Source organism: Chaetodon trifascialis, chromosome 1, assembly GCF_039877785.1.
Source record: "Chaetodon trifascialis isolate fChaTrf1 chromosome 1, fChaTrf1.hap1, whole genome shotgun sequence".
Taxonomy (NCBI): Eukaryota; Metazoa; Chordata; class Actinopteri; order Chaetodontiformes; family Chaetodontidae; genus Chaetodon; species Chaetodon trifascialis.
Window position 1 is genome coordinate 21,966,845 of NC_092056.1, and position 24,702 is coordinate 21,991,546.

A 24,702-nucleotide genomic window follows, 5' to 3' on the forward strand; every position below is an offset into this window, starting at 1 on the left:
AGCATAGACAAATGTGGTGCATCACGGTTAAAAAATCTCATGTGACACTCCGAGTCAGTGCAGCGCCAGTGCTTCATCATGCAGCTGTTGCTGTGTTTACAATTTTCATGTGCATATAAAAAGGCCAAAGGCGTTACAATAATCCCATTCATTTGCTCATAAAGTCTTGCAGGCGTGCAGATGTTTATTTTCTATTATGTGCATTAATAACCGTGTGGACTGCAAACACGCTGTGATGTGTTAAATGAAGCTGACATATTTTCATTTGATCTTTAGAATGGACAAAACAAGTTCTTTGTTTGTGGATATAGCAATGGCCCTTGACCTCAAATTCGCCCCACCAGCGCCCCCCAATTCATCCCTGTCCCAGAATCACCCCCAGCCCCCACTATCCAGTCTCAGTTCCCACAACCACCAACACCCACGACATTCATGCTCCACTTTCTAAACCCAACAAAACGCACACACAGAGAGAAGTGTGACACATCAAGCTGCCCTCAATGACTATGTTGCTCACATGTCTTGATTATTTAGTAATAAAACATGATGAAAGTCTAATCTCTTCATTTGATCATTAGGCATGATGCTGCTGTCAGTGTTTTTCGCAGAGCTCATGAATACAAATGTTGCTGCTGCTCTGAAGCAAAACACTTTTTGATGGCAACTCTTAAATATTTCAGCAGATCTTAGTAATTTTAGTGTGCTTAATGTTCTTTTAGTGATTTTAGAAATGTGTTATTTTATCAGTTCAAAGGCTTTCTAGACAGCGTCCACTTCTAAAAACTGTCTGGCACCAACTTTCAAGGACACATCTCACAGTGTAAATAAATCCATTTCCTCTTCACTCTTATCACAGACAACCACCATCACAATCGCCTTTTACCTGCAAGAGATTTCATCATGTGGATGTGATCGCCCACAGTGTGCCATTCACTCTCCTGTAAGGAGAATCCCAACAGAAGTAATTCCTTATTCTGTCGCTGCTGGAATCTGTATGGTAATCCAACTCTGTATAAATTGTATCCTCTGACCTTCTACTGCTATCTCAGTTGGAAGTCATACAGGCATACCTCCAGTCGCCTTCCTTTAAAGGCCTTTTTATGCATAATTGAACAATGAATAATGGAACTTATGTGATAAAATTACAGTGAATCTCGGGGGGGTGGTGTCTACCTGGATGTGCGTACGGTAAGTACTTCAGAGATTCTGATATATCCATTCCACCACACTTGACATGTCACCACCACACCAATCCTTATTCACAGCATTCCTTTATTTCTCATCACTGTAACGGCAGCAATCACCGCAGAGTGTATCATAATATGAAGTCGAAGCAGCAGCAACACTTGGTGCAGGCAATCTCCAGACACAAGTGGAGGATAAAATACTGATGAGTGAGACAAAGGGCAGTGGTAAGCAAAGCTCTGGCTTGTTCTTGTAAGAAAATCTGTGCTTACATGTTTGTTACAGAAACACAACATCCAAAAGCAAGATTATAGTACAAAAATGGAAATCTTTAAGCAGACAAATGTGAAAAGTGGACCAAGTGGCCAATCAACCACTACAAGATATCAGCTATAAAATCGTACATAAGAAACTACAGACATGTATAGAGATGGTGCGCCTCTTCTCTCATCGGGACTTGTAAGGAATTTGACTGACAGCAAAGTTAAATTCTGCATCAGAGGGCTCTGTTTACATGAAGCACAATCTGCTTTAGATTGTGTGTACACTCTACTGGGAGGACTTGTGTGTGTGTGGGGGGGGGGGTTTCAAAGTTGGGCTGCGATTAACGATTACTAGGTATCAATCAATAAATGTCCGAAAATTGCTGATTCATTCTCTGTAGCTGCTGGAATTCAGTATGGTTCTGACTAATTTCTATATGCTTTCAGGAGTCCTTTAAATGCGACCATTTGCCCAGCCTGGATATGAGTGCCACCTCTTGGAGAGCTGTTAAGGTGTTGATGTTTCCTACTTGAAACTCAAAGCAGTTCTGAACATATTACCTTCTGTTACTCAGCAGAGTACTACAGCTAGGTGAGAGGGTTTTCTGATGACAGCTGGTTTAATTTCAGCCCCATCCCACTCCCTAAATGTCTACAAAGATAATGTGGGAAAACATACTAATTAGACCATTTTGCTGCATCACTCTCTCTCCTGGTACCACCTCTACAGCCATGCAGAAATGTTCTGACATGAAACATCTTTGCATGCATGCTCTAATGAAAAAAAAAAGTTTTGAGTAAGGAAATGCACGATGTTTTTCTTGTCTTGCATTGAATTTTTCTGGCCCTGAAGAGCATTTAAGTGTCTAACCTCCCCTGATATTCTGCACAGGTCTTTGTCATGTAAATCTTGCAGCCACTTGTTCACCCACTCGTCGCCTGTGTGGGCCGAATTTCCTCTTTAACCAGCACGCTTCAGCCACCAGCAACTTCCACTGGGTATCTTTCACTATACCAAAACATTCTCCTTCAAAATGATCAAGATCATGCGCAGATAAAGATGACATTAACTTCCTCTTTCCTCAAAATCCTCTCACTGAACTTTCTGACCCAATGGCAAACACCAGGCGTCTCATGCGCATACCCTATTATTAAACCGTAGGGAATAAGTTCAGGGTTTATTTATTTATTTATTTATTTAAATTGGCAAAGCAATCAACGCATGTAACACATTTGTGCTTCTTCCATGGCGCTCCACTCTTGCTAAACGCCACGGCCGAGCCCACATGTCCTCATAATGAGCCACATCCCCTGCTTGATCCGAAACTTCCCCCGTCGGTTCAAAGCCGCTCTGTGGCACCATTCGGCGCTGCTCCTTGAGCAATGCGCTGCAACTTTCTAACGCCGAAGCCTTACAGCGCGTCCCGAGAGAAGCACCACAGACATGAAGTAAGAATACAACCTCAGACGCACCGGAGAGGCCACATGAGGTGAACGCAGAATACGGAGGGGACATTGCACGTACCGTGCAAGGTGCACATTCACCCAGTAGCTCTGTCGTATCTTTTATCACAGCCCACTTATGTTCTGAGTAACTGCACTTTAGTGTAATATGAGTGGCCCGCTGCCTCACACATGCACCCCACTGAAAAACATGCAGATGATTAAAGTGAGCGCTTTACCTTGCTTGGATGAACCACAAAACAGCGAAAGAAGACAGAACAGCCAAATTGTACTCTCCACCGCCATGTACAGCCTTTGATTTCCACCAGTGGGGTAGCAGCGTACGTCTATACAACCAGCTATACCGTTATAGCGACATGCATATGTTGGAATCCGCTATTGTCTCCGCCGGCGCGTAAAGGAGTCCCTGTGAATGTTTAGGTCTCTTTGGTTAACAGTCCCCTGGCCTCCTCAACAATAAGGCTGCATTAGTCGGGGGAGAGCCGTCGTGTCTCTCGGCGCTTCAACGCCATGTTGCGAACGAATGTTAAGTGTGTGTTGGCTGCTGGTCCACACACAAACGCATGGACGCACACACGCGCGCGCACTTACGCGCACACGCACGTTCACCAGACACTGGCTGGCTGGCTGGCTGGCTCGTCGCTGGGGTCCTGAAAAGCTATCGGTGATTCTAACACACCCCTTCTTCCTCCTTTTTTTCAACTCTGTGCTTCTCACTAACACTTGGAAGACTCGTTTAAAGCGGATACGCTGTGGAAACACTTGCAGTACCAAATTTCTCTAAAAATATTTTACCCCAGGCGCCCTCTCTCTGTGTCTGGAATGATGAATTCGTTAATGCTATGTTTTCTGCTGGAGCGACACGAAGTGTGGAGCATGGTCTGGCTACGCGGTCATCTGTAATGACTGCAAATGTGTTTCCCTGAATGAACCCCAATGTTGGAGACACTCATTATGTTTATGAGCACTCAGCCGTCCTGATACACGTGTTTCAGTGAAAGCCGTATGCTCTAATCGGGCTAAACCTACACTCTCTCATTCATATGATTACATCAATATATCTTAGTGTGTTTTTAGTTTTCTTCAATGTGTGCGTGTGAGCATGCCCCTTGGTTTATGCACATGCACGGACGCGTATGCATGGATGCATACATGCTTGTGTATAATAGCGCTGGTCTGGGGGAAAAAAATGGAGAGTAGGAGAGGCACATGTGCTCCCTGTGCAAGAACAGGCAAGAGGAGGAGGAGGAGGAGGAGGAGGAGGTGGGGACGAGGGGGGTGGCGTTGGTGGTGTGCATCCCAATCAATCAACCAGCTCGCCTCCTGCACTGAGTGCTGAGGGACCCACTGACTTTTGCACATAGCGGGAGCCAGCTGGAGCCCAGCCTTCCCACAGCAGACAAAGACTCTCCTCGTGCAGCACTCTCAGCATCACTGATACCAGCAGCATCCCCACATTCACCAACATGCGAGTAGAGAGCAGGAAAGGGAAACACAAAGGGTTTACAACCAGTCCGATATACAGCTGTCTACATAAATATCAAAGCTGCTACTTGTTACACAGTAATGAACAAAACTGTTGTTCTTTGAAGTCCCAAAGTGGCATCCACTTTCTGATGTGATGTCTACATATAAATTGCTTACTGGGATGAAAACAATGCCTATTAAAAACCATTATGGAGTCATCTAACATCATTTGTATTAGTGAAACATTTGTGCTTTCAAATACAGCCTCCCTTTGCTTTTCCAAAGTATAAGTGTTTTTTTTTATCTTGCCTACAACATAGAGAAGAAAGACAGGCTATGATAAAATGATGCAATGAGTTCCCATCAGTAATAATATCTTGTCCAGCCAGATGTCTCATCTGAGCATATTCATTTAATACTGATTTGAGATTGATTTGAGCTGATGAAATGAGATGGAATGGATGCATTTCCCAGGTGTCTGATTAAAGTAACTGTCTGGGCCATTGGATTATGTGATTGCATTGGAAAACTAATAGCATTGCTGGGTCCTCTGTGATTGTGGTCAAGCTGTAATTTCCCTGCTTCTCCTTTTTCCTCCCCAGCTCCCATGAAATAATGAACACAAACTACCAGCTGCTTGCAGTTCACTCTACAAAAGCACTATGATCTGAATGCACAAACTATCTACAAGGAATAGCTTTAGTTCATAAAATGTTGACACCTCACTATTTGCTGGACTTTTGGCAGTGAGCCAGACAAGCAGAAGAGAGATGACTTGTGTCCCGTCAGAACAACAAAGGCTGATCCTGTAAAGGGTACGACCTGCTCTGAGCTATGTTCTTAATTATGAGTAACCTGATTCCCTTAAACCACAATCCAACTGAACATGCTGCAGCAACAGTTGAAAGCCCATCTGCAATTTGTTACCCTCGACAGACATGGCTGGCCATGCACTCTGGTTGATAGGTATTATAAGATTGGTGGCTCTGTGATTGAGCATTGGTCTCTCATTATTACCATATTTAAAGCAGTTCTGTACAGATAAAAACAATGTGCTCTAGGAATTACAGGATGTTGTTGCAGCAGGCACAGCTTTCTTTTCACAGTCAAAGAAGGAAAGCCAGGAGAGCCAAAGATAGAGCAAGCCAATTGCTGAGAAAATTATTTACACATTTGATGGTCTGCCCACTGAGACCAATTAGGATGGTAAACTTGTCTGGCTTGAGTCAAACAGCAAGAGGTTTTAGTAGTTTCTCTTGGCATTAAGAGATAGGTTTGTGTTACTGTTCTTTGAGAACAAATTAGATTTTTTTTACTACAGATAATACTGTAATTGGTTGGCGAGGAGCTGAGCAACTCTGCTGCAGTCCAGAAAATGTCCATCTTAGTAACTCTTCCATTTTTGGTGAGATGAAAGGCTTTTGTTAAAATAACTGCATGGCATGAGATTAAACACACTTGTTTGCAGTGTACTTATGTTGCTTCCAAAATATTCTTTAAGCAACTGAAGAAATGCAATCTGCCTTTTATCAACACTCTGTCATGCTTATTGAGATTGTATTTTAATGCCAACTTTTCTGTAAAAGACAGACAAATATATCTGTTGATGTTTCCAGACACATCCATCCATCGATTTTCTATGCCGCTTATCCCTTTCAGGGTCACGGGGGGGCCGGAGCCTATCTCGGCTGTCAACGGGCGGGAGGCAGGGTACACCCTGGACCGGTCGCCAGCCGATCGCAGGGCACATACACACATCCATTCACACTCACACTCACACCTAGGGGCAATTTAGAGTCACCAATCAACCTAATGAGCATGTTTTTGGTCTGTGGGAGGAAGCCGGAGTACCTGGAGAGAACCAACGCATGCACGGGAAAAACATGCAAACTTTACACAGAAAAGCCTGACCCGGGAATCGAACCTGCGACCTTCTTGCTGTGAGGCACACGCACTACCTGCTGTGCCACCGTGCAGCCCCGTTTCCAGACACATCTTCTGTGATTTCAGCATTACACACCCAGGTGAGGCTGATCAGACCTCAGGATATGTTCTGGGGATCAATGTTTTGAGTATAGCAGGCATGTTGATATCTAAGCTTTGCCTCATCTGTGATGATATGATGGGCTGGGAAATGTGTTGTGCACTGCCTGGACAAGGAACTTGATCCAGTGGGGCTCAGTTTTTGACAGCTCAACCAATGTCACCTCACAATGTGCTCTGCTGCCCTACTGCCACCATCCTCCTCCTCTACTGCTGCTTTCACCTCCCTCTGAGCCAGCCAGCTCTTCTCCTTCTCTTTGGCATTGTCAATTTTGAGAGGTTGAAAAGATCTCCCGCTTTGCCTCGAGTCACTGCTCCCAGCAGCTTACTTTGGTGCAGTCTTGACTCTGAGTATTGAACTGCTTCCAATACTTTCCACTTTCTCCCAGTCCTTACCTTGATTGCCCAGTCCTTACCTCAATTGCCCAGTCCTTACCTTGATTGCAGCTTTAGCCACCATAGGGTCAATCAACTTCATGTACTGCAACACCTCTCTAGTTCTTGCCATCTTAAATATGTCTTTCTAGGATCTGAGCTGAAGTTGCAGCTTGTTGTTATATCCATAAAGTGCAATACTGCTCAGACTTCTCGGCAGCCTCGGCAATCCTCAGAAGGCAGAACTTCTTTTCCTCTCCTGGGCCTCAACTGTCGAAACTGTCACATTGTACACCAGAAGTGGCCACAGGATTTGGGGCAGAATACCCTGCTGGTAAAGCCTTGTTTCAAACTTTTCTGGCAATCCCAACCAGTCCACTGCTCCCAGCCAACTCTCCAGATCAATACAGGTGTTTCAGATGGACAATGTATCACTCAGGGTGCTGTCAAACATCTTGCCAAGGCCTTTTAGGGACTTTTCTGTGATGGCGGGGATAGCAGCGCTTCCACCATTGAACCAGAAGGCATTATCCACCTTTCCACTCTTCAGCACCAGTCATCTAGACTTGGCTGGTTTGAACATCATCAGTTTCTCCAGCCTCTGCTGTATCAATCTACAACCTGGTACCAAATCTGTTGGACTGATTTCATTTTGGGCGCTCCACACTCTGGCTCAGAGCAGATTTTATGAGCATGTTCATGGCCAAGGCAAACAAATCACTAAGACGCTGCACCCTGTGATTTTCCCCACTTTGATACTTTGCCAGCCTGATGTTACTGGATGCTAATGGCCACACAATGTTTTGCCCATGTGATCTGAAACAGCGTTTGTGATATGGAAGTCATAAATACGGTGGCCCGGAACGGGTGACCAGTCCAAGACGGCAGCCCCACGGCTCGTCAGTGCTGATAGGCAGTAGCGGTCAATACGGCGTCCACTCTTTATATCTCTATGGTCTGGTCCTACAGGACCGGTCCATCCCTCAGGTCAAGTCCCCCTAGTGGCCTGGGGCACTTCCGTTTTGTGGAGTGAATTTGCAGCGTTTGTCTCTTGCAGTTGTTTTAGGGTTGTGTGTGTTTTGATATTTGCAGCATTTTTCTTTCGCATTTGTTTTGTGTGTTTGTAAGTTTTTGCTATTGCTTCGTTCCTGTGTTTGCAGCATTTTGCCGTTTGCAGCGTTTGCCCTTGTTGGCCACCGTACATAAAAGCTGTAAAACACTAAAATTGAATTAGTGCTATATGTAAAAACTTGTTTTTAGGAGACACAGTATTATTTCTCTTTGATTGGAAGCATATAATGCATTCAATTATGTACATTATACAATTTTTCCACCAATTGCAAGAGACACCACATAGGGAGTCCTCCAACTAAACCAAATAATACGCTTTTCTGTTATATTTTAAGCAAATAGCACATTATGTGGGCTGTCTATTGATGAAAAGAACTCATACTATATGCTTAGTGGTACAGTACATTACAGCCATTGCTGTAAGACAAGACATTATAAGTGAAGTACCATGAATCAATCAAGTCTGTGGATGCCATTAGATGAGTGTTTTTCTGTAAGGAATAGTGAACTTTAAATAAATGTTGAAATTGATTTCGTTATGAAATTTGTCAGCCATCCGTTAAATAAATGGTCACAAGGTCATTATAAAATCTTTTTAATTGAGTCATTCAGTTTATTAGCCTTTATTTGAAGTGCATTTATGATATGATGTATTCTTTTGACCAAAATAGCATTTCAGTGATTCAAACACTCACTTTCATTGCTGTCATTCTTCCAGTGGTTAGTCCCACTGTTTGAGATTCAGCGAGGATATTATGGTAATCAGTGTGACTGTGTGGCAGTCAGTCACTGCAACAATTACAGCCCCAGTGAAATATGTAAATGATGCTTAGCTGCAATTCTGTTTCTTTGGTTACGGTATTATTTGGCCTCTTGATTAGTGAACATTTCCATGTCAAGCAGTAAGGAAACTAAACTCGTTTCCTCTATTTTTCTATTGAGCTTTGATTATCAATGTTAGTTGTCAATGCTATAAGCTAATAGCATGTGAAATGACCAAAATAATGGCCAAATCATGAATGCAGCATCAAAAGTAGGCTTTTAAGAGAGTAGTCTACAAGTAATAGGAGTTATAACCTGGTTAGAAATCAAATATGTATTTATTATTTTCTATTAGTGTCCCTGTCTCTAGGCCAAGTGTTCCAGTCTTGAACAGGGGTGCCTAAACTTTTTCCTTCGAGGGGCAAAACCAAAACTTTTGTCTTGTGTTGTACTGGTAGGATGCAAAATGGTACTAGGACCCAGTAACTGTCCCCTGTAACTGCCTGACATCCTGTGGAAAGCGTCCCTCTGCCATCCATGCTCGATTATGAAACATAATTAATAACTGAACTAAAGAGCATTTTTATGTCACAAAAATAAAAAATCATAAACAGTGACTAACATTTTTAACTTTTTCAAATAATTATTTTTTTCACTAGAAACATCTGCAGGTCAAATGGAACCTTATGGCAGGCCAACTTCGGTCCTTGGGCCCCACTTTGGGCTCTCCTGGTCTTGAGACAGCGAGGTTTGTGTATTTGAATGCTGAGTATAGTAGCCTCTGCGGTGGCTGTCTTTCATCTTCTTCAAGGTCAGAGACACACAGCTCCATCTGACAGCAGCATCTCATGAATAGGTAAGGAAATACTATAGGCTGGCTTGCAGACAGATAGAACAGTGCCCCCAGCTGGAGGTGGTGAAGAGTCACTGAATCAGGCCAAGACAGCAGCATTGGCTCAAAGCCTCACAGGGAGCAATGTTGATTAGAATGCTGAACAATCCCAGTGCACAAGGAAGATGTTTCCTACATTCTGACAGAAGAGTGGTACTTTACCGTAACTTTCTTTTTTCTTTTCTCTGTAACTTGAGAATGAACTAACCTTTCTGTTGATAAAAAATAATAATAATCATATCTGTGCTCCATTTCCAGCTGGGTTTAAGCAACTACTGTGAATGTTTAGTGAACAAACACAGTATGCCACGGTCCATGGTTCATGTTTGGATATGTAAATGAGGTTGGTGTATGACTGCCTTGCCACAATGTTATTCCACCTCCTTCCGCTGGAGGGGTGCCCTCCACATGCTTGGTCTGGAGGAAAGCGTCTCCATAGAAATCACCACAACCGTGGCACATGAGGTAGGGGTTGACTGGGCAAATGGTTTTTCTTTTGGAGAACAATGACACAAGAGTGCACTGGTGCTGGGCTGCAATTGAGAGCATCAAGCAGAGATATTGAGTGTCTAACAACAGACACTTCATTTTACCTCATTTAAACTGTATTAACACACCCAGTGATGAAGATAAATAAATGTATTCATGTATTCAATACAAAACAAGTAGAGTAACATGTGTGTCGTGCTACTGTGTGTGTGCTGATGTAGTACCTTTATGAAATTTTAACTGAAAACAAAGTTTAACTTTCTTTCATAACAATAACAGAAATCTGAATGACAAACAAAGATCATTAACAAATAATGAATTCTTTATTCAATTTAAATATGCAATCTTGTAAATCATTTATAATTATCTTGGATAACTGCCAAAAGAGGAAGCCGAGAAGGAATTCCCACTGATCCAAAGCAAACATTCAGCTCCAAAAAAACCCCCCAAAACCCCCAAAAACCAAGACGCTGTGTATCTCTGCCTCTGATGTTCAATAGGTGTCGATGCTAGAATGTCAGTCCCATCCCTCACCCTTCATTTCCTCTCTTCCTCTGACTGTCTTCTTTTTTCCTCCCTCCCACTCTCATTCTCTCCCTGTCTTACTCAACACTTAATATCCTGCCTTCTATCTACATCCCATCCAGGATAATGACAAAGCACGCAGCAAAGAGGACCCAGAAAAAAAAGGCATTGTGTTGCATCAATGCCGTGTTGGGAAAGCTCATGGGGGAAATCTGACTTTCCCATTCTAATCTATGCGGAGTGAAGCACTGTTGGTGAGCTGGAGTGGGAGGGAGATGGTGGGCTCTGTTAATAGAGAATAGGGCCATTACTGCCTAAAAGAAGCAGCCCTTATCCTAATTAGCTTTTAAAGTAGATTGTGAATCAGAATCTCAGTTGAAGATTGCGAGGTGTCGAAGAAAAGAGCTCATTTCAATGGTCCTGTCAATGGTGGCCTTGTTTGGTGTAGAGACGAGTGAGCAGAATGAGAGACGGAGTGAGAAAGACAGACAAAGAGGCAAGATAGAGAGACCACTTAGAGCCAACTCTACTGTAGATTTCTCTTATGCCATGGTGGCCTTAGAGCTAACTGTCGGAAGTTTGTCTGGACTGAAACTCTTCTTGATGAATATTAATGAAGAGACGAGCAAAAATGAGAGATAGGTGGGAGTGACAATGTGAAGTGAGGGGAGAAGGGCCAGCTTTAGCAGCTTTCCATGGCCAGCAGCAGATGATAACAGTTGATAAAAAGGTCAGCATTTATCATATATTAATTCATAGAGACACATCGGATGAAAATTCAACCATTCATTTAATCAAACAAACAATTCTGAATACTTTTTCTTGCTCGGTTGTCTGTCTGATTTTCACTATAACCAGCTCCATCAATTACTAGCTTACTTCTACATAGCATGCAGCTTAGAAAAAAGACTTCCAGCATGTCTTTCAGCATTCAGGTGCGTTGTTGAACACACACACACACACACACACACACACACACACACACACACACACACACACACACACACACACACACACACACACACACACACACACACTGCTACTGCAGTCCAGACACTGATATATGTCAGTGAAATCCTTGTACATCAAACTTGACACTTAACACAATTCCTACAGACTGTCATCAGAGTACGATTTCTTTGTTGAAATGTGAAGTGAAGTCACTGCTTACGTTGAGAATATTTTGATATCATTTGTGATTTGTATGAAAAGACTGAATATGATGAAAAGCCCTTTATCTATTGTCTTTAAATGGGCTAGTCAATATCTAAAATGAAATCTTTCGTGCGAGCTTGCCACGAGCTTCTTCTCTCAGCAATCACACATTTTCACATTTTGTTCATTGTTCATTTCAAGTGTTACTGATTATAGCTTGGGCAGAGTACTCTGCAGTTAGCTATTGATTTTTGTTTTTTTACTTTGTAAAGTACACTTAAATGTCTCCCTGTCTTGATTATTTATTTATTTCAAGTAAGTTATTCTGGCAAATAGCATAAATATCAATGTTATAATCTTGCCACTGTTTTTACAATAAAATCTGTATGTCCTTAATACACACTCTCAGACAAACTTAACATTTCTGCCAATTCATTTTATAGATTTTCCATTTCAACTAGAGGGCTGACAAAAGTTTTCAAAGAAGTGATGAAAGCATTTAGAATTTAAGAAATTATTAAGAGGCTGTTCAGTTACAATTTTAATTCGGTTAGAGAAAAAATGCCTTATTGGGAAAACCAATACTATGATAGCTGAATTATACAATAATGAGCTAAGACTTTTTCCTTATTATGTAATATTACACTCATATTGCTATTCAGTTTTATTGACACATGAACATTATCAATGAATTTCTACCAAACAGATGACAGTGAGCAAATTGCTTTGCTCTGGCTCAGCTGCTGAGTGGCAACAGAACGTGGATGATGGAAAATTTAAATTGACATTACAGCAGGTTGCCTTGTCTTGCTTTATAACTACAGCCATGCTAATCTATTTGTACCAATTAACTTATAGTGCAGAAAGTATCTATGATGGAGAATAAGGTTGCTGAGAGCCAACCACAATCCAAATTGCCTGGGTAGGGGCACCTGTGTGGGGGCACCTTGCAGTTACACTTGATTTCATCATGCGAGTCAGTTATTCCCATGAGAATAACTTCATTAATTGGTATTTTTTAGTGGAGCAGAGAAAATGATGGCTTCATGTGAGCAATGTGAATCCTCTGTTTCAGGTCTATACTCATCTGGACATGCATGGAATGAATAAAACCTACATAGTTTCAAAGAAAACAACTCTGAGAGCACTGGTGGTATATCATCTTATTTACAAAGATGACAAAATTACAGGATATGACTAATGTCTGTAATTTATGCCCATTGTTTTACTTTTGTTGTGAAGCACTTTCTGTTGTTAGGGTAAGGATCGCTGTTTGCAGTAATGTGTTACTGTGGCTCTACAAGCTTCTGCAGAAACAAGAACCATAACTAATTACTTTGTCAAACCTAATTGTACAATTACAATTACTGAAATCCAAATTTTGATTGCAGATACACCCTGTCTATTACAATAGTATATAACATCATTCAGTAAGATGAGAATAATGTCTAAACATAGTTGCAAATTAGAGCTGGGATTAAGAAATGTAACAAGCATCTCATCAATGGTTAAAACTATGTGCCAACATAAATCACCGTGTTCTGAACAGACACATTACCAACACTGACAATAAATAACATTTGCATTTTGGAACATAAAACAGCAAACTGAGCAAACTTCTCCGGCATGCATGATGGGAAATGTTACATCAGCTGGACACTTTGCATTCTTCTGCAGGACATGGACACAAGCAGGAAAGTCACGTGGACATTGGGAATTATGCCACAGATCTGTCCCCACAGCAGACTCACACCACTGGCCTCTTTTACCACCTTTACAACAATCATGGCAAACAGCAAAGAGAGAGTCTACGGAGGAAAGCAGCACAGCACAGTCGAGTGATCGAAACAAGCCCAGACTCAAACGTTGGGTCATTATGTTTGCAACTATAGCTGAAGTGTTCTCTTCACACCTTTTCATATTTTAAACATAAATATTTCCTTTTTCGTTTCATACTAATCAGAAAATTTGCACAAAGATTCGAAATAAAAGACGAAAAATAAACAAATATGAGCATATCAGCACGGTTATGGATGGCAGCATTTCAAAGTCGTCATGTGTGGAATAATTCTGGATCTAATATTCTCTATGACAAATCAAATCATCAGATATATGTCAGAAACCAGCAGCAAGATAGAGGGCAGTACAGTATAATATCAATATTATCAAATCAAATATTATCAAATTATTAGTGAGAGCTCAAGTGATGTGATTAGTGAAAGCCAGCGGGCCTTGACATTATTGATTCAAAATCAGGAAAAAGTTTTCTATCCATCCTCTCTGAGAAAATTCTCATGGCTGACTTGATACTGTGTGAGTGTGGCAACATAGAATGTACCACAAGTTCATTCAATCTACCAACTACACGAAAAAAAAAGTCCTTTTTAGTTAACAAAGCACAAGATCAAGTGTGTTAACTGTCAAAAGAATGTTTCCTATGGCATCAACAGTTACAGCAAGTTACACTTTTAATATCCAGTTTCTCACTGAAGTGAAACAGCAACCCCTGCTGGAGAGCTGGAGTCAACTTTGTATTTAGGTCAGAAACAAAATTAAGTCTCACACTCAAGTTCAAGGAGCTGATTTGACGACATATATTAGACAGCTGCCTGGCCAAGTCTGTGACTGAACGAGGGTTACCATATATTTCTAATACTGCAGCTACTCTGAATACAACATACAATATACACTTTACATATTGTGTATGCATTTTATTCCTCTTATTTATTTTTATTTAAGCCCTCTTATTTATTTCTGCAAAGCAGATACATAGCTTGTCAACAGCACAACTGCCAAGTTGCAGTTTGGATGTGTGACAGCATCGCTCAGGTGAGTTGTAGATGCACGCTGTCTGTCAGCAAAGTGAAAAGCTCAGCTGTGAGGCTGGTAGTTGAACGCCACACGGTTTCCCTCGGTCGGTGAGCCACATTCAGCACCATGGACAGAGAGCTGAGCGGTGATTGGGTCACAACACAACATCAAGGATTAGAGTAAAGTGCCTATTGGTCGGAATCAATGTGACAGCAGGCTCGAGCGCGGTGATTGGTCGAGAATCAGGCTAGATAGGATTTATAGCCGTGGTCGTACTGCACAGAAGAAAGTAATATAATAGTGTGATAGTTTCTTTGCAGACTTCGTTGCATTCGTAGTGCTGCTCTGTTGAACACACAGACAGACGCGTGCTCTGCAGACTGTGCGCTTCTCTCTCTCTCTCTCACACACACGGCGGCTGCTTGAAGGAGGTAAGCAGATTATGTGTCCTCTGAAATCCGTAGTTCCTGTCTATAATCATGGCCGGCTCTGTGTGAAAACATCCAACTATCTCCGTACACATACACCGAATAACGCTGCCTTCGTTTCATCCAACGGACTGCAGCTTGCATGTGATTGTAACAGGCGTGTGTGTGTGTGTGTGTGTGTGTGTGTGTGTGTGTGCACCGGATCTACTGGTGTGTATGAGCGCGCGCGCGCGCGTGTGAACATTTTCTGGTGGCTTCACTAAAACCGGAAGGATTCAGTCGTTAAAATCTTATCAGCAGCACTGTCGGTGCCTGGAGGGCTCACACATTAAATCCCCCTGCAGAACGTGTCGACGCTCACTTCATAGCACCTTCTGTTAAACGCCTTCTTCCCGTAAAGTATGTCGTTCTGGTAATAGTCCAATAATCTCCGCTCTCACACCTGTGAAATGCATATGAAAGTAACTGGAAATGGCCACATAGGCTGTAGAAATGAATCAGCACCAACAGCCAAGTCCTAACCTCTAGTTTCTCCATATTTGACAGGCTCAAGAGACTGAAGGAGGAGGAATCTGAGCAGAGACACACTTCATCCACATGGCAGGTCAGTTATTATCAAGTCATATAAACTGTTTACAACCCGTTCAAATCTCAGTGTATATATACCCGTTTATACCTATACACAGCACAGTAGCAGTAGTTTATTAATTCAACCTTTTTATATGCAGTTTAACCATTACAGTAATTATATATTTACATGCATATCTGTCACCTGTTCTTATTATGTCTACATTTACCACATCACTGCACAACCTGTTATTATCACATTATACTATTACTCACCTGTCTCCCACAAAATTTTATTTTCGATAAAATGACATTCCATATTTTAGCTGCTATACTATTTTATGTCTTACATTGTATTGAGATGTTGTTCTGGGATATTTCTTTATACATATTTTTTTTATATGTAACTGTAAGAGCAGGGCTGGAGGTATGTGACAATAAAGAACTTGTAACTTGAAGATTTGAAGCCATATGCAAACTAAATGCTATGAAACTGTGTCTCAGAGCCCAACTTCCCCCCACTGCCGGGATTCATCCCACTCAAGCCATGCTTCTACCAGGACTTTGATGAGATCCCTGAACAGCACCGCAGCATGTGCAAGAAAATGTACCACCTGTGGATGTGTGAGTGCCCCAGAGTGCTGATGTATTGTTGTCAGAGTGGAACGTGACCTTATCCTCGCATCAGGCTACTATATAAGCTATATAAGCTGCTGACTTTTCTGCAGAGGCTACCCGACTCCAATACGTCAGAAGGTTCCTCGAGGTCCCATAAACAGGCTTCTCCTCTTTTGTTAACTCATGTTAAGAAGTATGTGACAGAAGGGCGATGGTTTACAAGGGTCCCTTTGGTCCAAAAATATTTCTTTAATTATATTATTGGCTGTTACCCTGACTGGTTTATTTGCTAATGAGTCAGAGCGCTGACCAGATGGCCTTGGTTTGAGCAGAGCAGTTAGCATTGAAATTGTGTTCAACAATTTTTGCCAGAAGCACTTTAATCAAAGTTTATTACACCATAAACAAGCAGCACAATGATGTTTGTGATACTGCCCGGTTCTGGAAACTCCCTGCCCGTCCATGAAGGCATGCAACATTTACATAGCTGCAATGACTCTAGCGTAGCAATGAGGAAGAAGGCAATGAGCCAATTAACAGTAAAGTAACGTGAAAATTAGAGAAAACAAAGGTGAAGCTAGGTGGTCAATGCATGTCTGCAACTGACTTTGCCAAATGAAATAAGTCCACACTTCCTCTCCACTCTAATAAACCTGCTGCAAAGCACGACCTGATTTTCATTGTGTTTGCAGCAAACAATCAACAAAACAAAAGATGTTTTCCATTCGAATTAATCATTTCTGTGAAATATGTATTGAAACTATCTATAATTGCGACTAAACCCCTTTCTTTCTACAGGCATCTTCTTTTCCACTAAATGATGAGCAGGTATTCAAAGTCTCAATCTGCTTTTGGTTTTGCTATTATTTCTTTCCCTCTGTAGCAATTTTCTGTATCTGTCTTTCTTGTGTTATGATTTTCCATATGCAGCAAGGTGCGGGTATGGAATGAACATTGCTTTTTATACTTGTGTGCTATTCAATTTGTAAATGTTTTAAAACTGATAAATTTTTTTCTCACTTCATGTGAGAAAACCACTTGAAGTCACAGCTTTTTTCCTCTGTCGTGTATGAAACCGATCCTCAATAGCTGTCATGTTGCAGCTGTGTTTGGCCTCATAATTCTCTTGTAAAGCACCCAGCATTTTCTCTATAGACTGACATTTGAAGCTGATTGGCCTTCTCTGCTAGTTTAGAGGAGAAAGATGGGACCGAAACGCAGAGCTTCAATTAGAATGAGGCGCAACTTAAGTGAGGAGTACTGTAGCCTCATAATATGACTGAGAATGAGTCGAAAAGGATGCCCGCAAAAAGATTATTCAGGGAACACATGCCATCTCTTGAGTCAAGCATTGCAATTACATGTGTCACATCATGTTAATGTGGCTGCCTTCATATCCACTTTCCAGTTTTTTCTGTGCATGTGCATGTCTGTGTACTTGTAACTGATACTTTGCATTAGATAGATACAGTATGTCTGTTTTGGTCTTACAGTGAATAGTGCTACTCTTGCGGTGAATCTCATTGGCTGCTTTGCGTGGATGTTTGGTGGAGGTGGTGTGACTAACTTTGGACTGGCTATCATCTGGCTCCTCATGTTCACTCCCTGCTCTTACGTTTGTTGGTTCAGGCCCATCTACAAGGCCTTCAAGTAAGTCAAATATGACGTATGAGTAACTCATTATACGGTTGTGTTTGTGTAGCTGTGTAGTTTTGGCACAGTTGTTGAAAAGTATAAAGCAACACAGTATTAGCATGTTAGAAATAGCTCCTGTACTGTAATACTATTGAACTAATGTGTTATATAGCAGTATACATAAGGTTTGTAGGAATGAAGAGACAATAACTGTGTATCATATACAATATAATCTATAATATGTTATCAAGTAACATTGAATGATAGACAAGTAACTGTAACTATGGTAACAGTACTTGGTGTAGCCTTTTGATGAGGCTCTTTGGGTTTGGCCTCCCCTAAATGTGCCCATGCTAAAAATATGTGTTTGAATTCAACTTTTCTTTTCTTTACTTTTCTCTTTTGTTGAATCATTTTCATCACACAGTTTTGTCTATAGTCACTCTATAGTATACATAAGATATACTCATCCAGCAGAATGGTCCATTGTGGATGGTGGTGTTAAGATAAGTTTTCTTCCATGGTCATAAAGTGTTGAGCGGCAGCAGAGATTAATGATCCAACCCATCCAGCTGGAGACAGGAGGGCACCCAGAGCATCCTCTCTCCCCCTCCACTAGAGGGCAGTCCAATTAAAAGGACCGCTACAAGAAATATTTTCATAAATCATTCCTTTATCTTCTGCGCTTCAGCACGGACAGTTCTGAGGCATTGTCTGGTACAGTAGATCATACCCTGATGCAAAATGTGGGTCTTGGTGAGGATCAAGGCATCATCTCATAGAAGCATGTAACCAGCAGGAGTGGCACACAGTCAGACGAAGACGAAGACAGCTGCTGCCACACTCTGGGGAGGGTGCTGGCACAGCCTGGCCGCCCCTCAATGCCTGGGCTGACAAAGCCCTGCTACTGTGGACCGACCAAAGAACACGGCAGGCCCACAGAACAGCACAGTCCTCTGACAAGGCTAGAGTCTGAGCTGTTGTTACTACAGAATTACTCATCATGGTGCAGAGTCAGGACACACTGCACTAGATTTATAGATAAGATGAATAACATCACTCAAGATGTAACATGCAAAATAGTGGTGATACATTTTCTATGCATGTGTAATTATTTCTTGATCTTCATGTTTTTTTCCTCAGGAGTGACAGCTCCTTCAACTTCATGCTGTTCTTTTTTGTGTTCATGGCCCAAGTTGGCATCAGCATCATCCAAAGCATCGGCATCCCTGGATGGGGAGTATGGTAAGAGTCCGAGATTTTAGTCACAAAATACAGAATATCGAGAGCATAAGATTCAGAACCTGATTCTTATATTTGCATGTAAGTCTGTCATTCAAATTTTTTTTTTTTTCCTGTTGAGTCCTTGAAAAATGATCATGCTTTTGAAGGATTTGGAGAAATTTGCTCACATAAAACAAGTTTGATGTTAATTATGTCAAGGGCAACTCTTTATCCTACAATGCTAGATCTACCTGTATTCATCCATGTGGAAAGAAAAATGTGCTAAAGTAAGAGAAACTGAATTCCAACCAGCCAGAAATCCAACTCAAGCAACACAAGCAAACATAAAGAACCAGAAGTTTGAATGGAGTGTTTTGAGCTCAGACAGTCAGTCCAGGCAGATAGTATTTTTTCTTAAAGACCTTGTTTGCTGCTTTCGTTACAGTGACAGTAATGCAAGATCAGAAATTAGCCTAATATAACTTTCACGATAGTCCTGTTATTAGATTTTAAGAGGCTGTTAAAGAGATCCTCAAAATGTCACCTGACTCAGGCTGATGATCATAAATTAATATTATTACGGCCTCCATAAAGTTTATAAATGCCACCATGTGCAATTGGACATCCTCATGTATGAGCTGTAAAACTTTTAAACTTTATATCAAAGCACTTAAAGTCCACAAAATCACTGGCGGGCTGCACGGTGGCGCAGCAGGTAGTGCGGGTGCCTCACAGCAAGAAGGTTGCCGGTTCGATCCCCGGGTCAGGCGGGGCCTTTCTGTGTGAAGTTTGCATGTTCTTCCCGTGCATGCGTGGGTTCTCTCGGGTACTCTGGCTTCCTCCCACAGACAAAAAACATGCTCATTAGGTTAATTGATGACTCTAAATTGTCCGTAGGTGTGAGTGTGAGTGTGAATGTTTGTCTGCCTTTGCATGTGGCCCTGCAATCGGCTGGCGACCGGTTCAGGGTGTACCCCGCCTCTCGCCCATTGTAGCTGGGATAGGCTCCAGCCCCCCGCAACCCCGAAAGGGATAGGCGGTATAGATAATGGATGGATGGAAATCACTGGCATTTAACATCCAGATGTTTGGCAGCGATATCGTGACAATCCAGTAACAGATATTTGTGGTTCATGTTGTGTTCATCGTCTAAAGTTAATCACATTTTTGATGAAAGTATGTTAATGGTCATCTGTGTCTTTTCCAGCGGTTGGTTGGCTACCATCTCCTTCTTCAGCTATAATATTTTCATTGCGCTGATCATGTTGGTCCCGACTATCATGTTCACTGCAGTGGCCTCACTGTCCTTCATTGCCCTCACCAGGGTAAGAGTTATATCCTATATAGGGGACTGTAGACAGACAATCTATTTGAATCTGTTTGCTGCCATTGTGTCTAACTGTCTTTAGCCAGAAGACACAGATTATCTGTTTCATTGTTGTAGAAAATATTGTTACAGCCCTTAATCACTCCAGCATTGTTATACTTACAATTATAAATGCTGAATTCCATTGAGTCCTTTGCTGTACCTACAGCACTGTCTTCTCTAAACAGACTTACTTATAAAGGATTATAGCTGCTTAAGTCTTGAACTCTACATGATAACATTAACTAACTTCATTAAAACCACTTACCTTCTGCACATGAAGACTTCTTGGTCATAACTGGTGATACCACTTTGTCTGCAGATCCATAATTTCTACCGTGGCAGCGAGGCCAGCATGTCCAAAGCTCAGGAGGAATGGACCACGGGAGCCTGGAAGAACCCTCACGTCCAAGCAGCAGCCCAGCAGGCCGCCATGGGGGCAGCTGCAGGAGCCATGCAGGATCAGTACTCCAGCCCGCAATACAACGATAACCAGATGTAGCCTCTTTAAGACGGAGGTGTCAAAGAAATGATGTGACAGTTATGCCAAAGCTTGACTAGGAGGGTGAGGAAGATTTAACCGTTTCCTACAGTATTGTTGATTATTAAGTGAAACTGGAAGTGACACCTGCATATTTAACATTTTCAGTTTTTACAGTCTGGTCAAATTGCTGATTTGGAAGCAGAATTGTCATTGACAAGCAGTTTCATCATCTGGAAAACAAATAGCTCTGAGCATCTTTGGGAATCTGGTTTGTACCTTCCTGTATTCAAGGGCATGCTGATTATTTGTAGTGTTTTATATTACTTCATGTGTTTTGTTTTCTGTTTGTGAGGTTGAAATGAAACTAGTCTTGAATGTGCATTACTTTAGTGGCTCCATGAGAGCTGTGTGCTGATATACTCTTTGTGTTGATCTGCAGGTCTAGCAATTTTTACAAAAGATAGCAAAAAGGTCTTTTTTTTTCTTCAAAAAAAAAAACAATCTTTGACTTTAGTTGTGGTGGAGATTGAATTATTTAGCATTATCTTATTTGAAGGGACAGTTCACCCCCAAATCAAAAATCCTCTTCCCTGTAGTGCTGCTTATCCACTCAATTCTGGAGGTATTGGCTGTGCAGGTGTTTGTCTTTTCTTGAATATAATAGATGCGCACTTGGCGCAGTGATACAGTTTGGCGGGTGTCATGATTTCTGGAAAGAGACTGCTGTTGATTTTTCGCATGTATTTTTTTGGTCATCTACTTCCATTATATTTGATACAATGCAGACATGTTTAATGTCTATGGAATTTGGAAACTCCACCAAAACAATCTAGATGAATAAACAGCACTACAGATAAAAGGGGGGGGGTGGGTGCATTTTTGAGGCAAACTGTCCCTTTAATTTATTAACCAATGCACTGCTAGAATGATGAACTGGTTTGGTTATAAAGTTATTTTATTTTTTCTTGCATTTTAAATTCAGTTAAAGTGAAACCAAAGATCTAATGTAATAGTCTAACCTTATTTCAAACTGTGCTACTTTATGTGACCTCAGCAAAATGTCATATTTTTATGCAGTTCATCAATGATTGCATTGTGAAATGAAAGGATGTTGAAGCTTCTGCTGACAGGAAGTCTGTCAGCATTACAATAACAAACCGTATTATGACAAGACTTCAGCTGGATTTAAATAGAAACAGAAAACGTAAACTTACTTGAAGCTGACTCTATGATGTTCTCGAAGCTTCCTCTTGACACGTCTACCTTACACTTTGTAATTTCTATGCAAAAAAAAAAAAAGACAAGTGAATATGTGACCCATGTGCTGTAGTCAACTCTAGTTTTTCAGACATGTGACCGTTTTGTACTGAATTTCAACTTAGCATGTGCTGTTGTACAAACCATGTCAAATGCAGTGTTGAAAAGGCAACTTTTCTCCTGCTGTGCAGCCATTTGACCACAGAGGGGCGCTGATGGTTTGAGTATGAAATAAAAAGGTTCCAACATGTACAGATTACCTTCATTCATCCTTCACAGATCATAGTCTGCATTTATGGTAGGCCCTTCTATTTCCTGCTTCTCTCTTGTTCTCTGTCCGTCTTCTTTTGTGTCTCTCCCTCCCCTCTGCCCTCTCATTCTCCCTCCTCCATCACACAGAATGAGGGCTGTGGAAATCAAGGAGGAGTATGGAAATCACACACACCCACTCATGGCAACAAATATCAAATACAGTGTTATTTTGTGTGCTCTATTTTAGCAGTAATCTGCATGACACTGACACAGTTACACATAGCGTATGGTCACTGGGAGCGGATGCCTATGTTGGAGACCTGATGGGTGCAAAGCATCTCTGTGGGAGCAGACAGGGGGTTAGAAACCTTGGTCAAAGACACCTCAAGGACAGCTGCTAGTGAATGGCTGATCACTCTCTCCTCCCACCAAGCTGGGTTTTATAGTTTCTCTCTGACCTCTGGTCACCACATTTTACTGCTGATCCCATACCCAATGAGGAGTATTGGTTAAAAGACAACAACATGAAATATGCCTTGCTTATATTTCTTTTAGTATTTGGAGAAGCTAATACAGCAGCAATCTCCAATTGCAATTGCACAATCACAACCTTGGGCTGAAATCAAGAATTTTACAGTATTAAAATAAAGGTCTGAGATGAGCTACAACATGTAATCTCCACAGACTGCAAAAAGTTATTTATAGGTTTTGTTTTATAGTTTTCTGCAGTTATTCTATCTTTGCATAGAGTTTCTTTGTTTCTTCTTCATGAGTTATACTTGCCCCATTTAATCAAGACATTGTACTCAATCATTAAAACGTGATTTGAAATCGTTTCCAATACATTACACATAGCAAATGGTAGTTCAGCCACATTTAAACACTGTTAAAATGGGAAATTAAAAATAGGAAGCACAATCTTTGCCTTCAGGTGGTAGTATTGGTTCTTTATGGCTGTCGACCAGTCACACTGACTGTCCACCGGGGGCACTATGTGACTTCTATTTTTCCTCTTAGTGATCTATTTATAGTCTGTACTAGTGCATGAGAAATCTGAGATAGTTAGAGTGACTGATACTACTTGCCAAGTTGACAAGAAATTGTATTTTTTTTTTAACATGAGGGCAAATGCAATTTCTCTCTTGACATCCTGTGAGCAGGTGACCATCATGGATTAGATTCAAAATACACTTTAAATGGATTTATCTGTGGATGTGCTCTTGCCTACTGTCTGCCTTTCCTTGTGTTGTGAGAGTGATAGAATTACTCTGCGGAGAGGGGGATGAAATTATACAGCGATATAGACACCCAGAGGACCCACCAGCAGCCACCAACAAACACTGTAATTGCTATACATATGGAAATCTCTTGTGACAAGTGGTGACAGCAAAGACTTCAGGTAAACAGGACTGGCTGTCATTGATTCATAACAAATAGAGACTGTACAAATGCTTTATCCTTTTAAAATTCAATCCTGCCCCCTGTAAAACATGGGTGGAAAAACATCCGACTGTATGCCTCATATCATTTCATTCTGGCTTGTAAAAAAAATGCAGATCTGACCCAAATTCCAGCTGTGTCTTAACATGGGTTTACAGGGCAGTTGGTTGTTTCAGCCATATGACAACCAGAGGGCTGGATTTCAACTTGTAATTCCTACACAAGCCAAAAAACTCAACATCCTTCATAGCCCCTACCTGTGTTAGGAGTGCTGCAGTGGCTTGTTTGTGGCTCTCTTTTTTGGTAAAGGGGGAGACATTTGACAGTAAAGAAAGCAATAGTCTTACCCCACTTTTGTTTACACAGGGTTTGTTTTTAAGCTTCTTTCTTGTTGGCATCCAACAGCTGAGTCTTTCACATAAGGGCATGACTATTAGCTGCAGCAGAAACAAGCTGTAAATACAACACTTGTTAGTAAGTAATTGCTTATTAATACATCCAGCAAATATGGAGCAACATTAGCATTAATTTGGAGTCGTGTTTATGGCCACCTGATGAATGTAAGTCCAATATTTACTTTGCCTTTTGCTCTGTTTTTGGTCTACACGAACTCCTGAGGAAAATGGTTCTTCAGCTGCTAAATACTCCACAATGTTCAACAGCTAGTTGCTAACTGTAGCTGCTCAGTGGGTAGCCTAGAGGGTTATCTTTTTTTTTTTTTTTTTTTTTTTAGAGCTTTTTCAGTGAAAATACAGCAGCTGCCTGCTGTGTCTGGACGGTGAAACAAACCAATAAAGTTGCGCACCTCAAAAGCACAACAGTGAGCTGAAAGACGCTGAAACGCTATAGCTGAGCAAACATTCTGTGTGGATATGTCACTACAATCGACCTTTTTCACCTATAAAATATTAATTATAGCAGCCCTAAGT

At 41.4% G+C, this 24,702-nt stretch overlaps 2 protein-coding genes across 3 annotated transcripts in view; one reads left to right on the forward strand and one right to left on the reverse strand.

The window, feature by feature from the left end:
* igdcc4 (immunoglobulin superfamily, DCC subclass, member 4) overlaps nt 1–3,203 on the reverse strand; it is a 52,530-nt gene extending 49,327 nt beyond the window's left edge. The window contains exon 1 of the mRNA XM_070964632.1: nt 3,131–3,203. Within this exon, the coding sequence (XP_070820733.1) occupies nt 3,131–3,197 (67 nt within the window). The 5' untranslated portion in view covers nt 3,198–3,203. The remainder of the gene's footprint in view (nt 1–3,130) is intronic.
* Nucleotides 3,204–14,750: 11,547 nt separating this feature from the next.
* Nucleotides 14,751–21,685, forward strand: LOC139336303 (secretory carrier-associated membrane protein 5-like). 2 transcript variants are annotated; one of them, XM_070970365.1, is made up of 7 exons: nt 14,751–14,933; nt 15,477–15,534; nt 16,002–16,121; nt 17,609–17,765; nt 18,894–18,995; nt 20,182–20,299; nt 20,663–21,685. In XM_070970365.1, exons 2-7 carry the CDS (start codon nt 15,528–15,530, stop codon nt 20,840–20,842), a joined length of 684 nt encoding a protein of 227 aa, XP_070826466.1. In that variant the 5' UTR covers nt 14,751–14,933; nt 15,477–15,527; the 3' UTR covers nt 20,843–21,685. The 2 variants fall into 2 exon arrangements, with proteins under 2 accessions (XP_070826466.1, XP_070826473.1); XM_070970372.1 differs by lacking the exon at nt 14,751–14,933 and adding an exon at nt 15,213–15,329.
* Nucleotides 21,686–24,702: the final 3,017 nt, after the last annotated feature.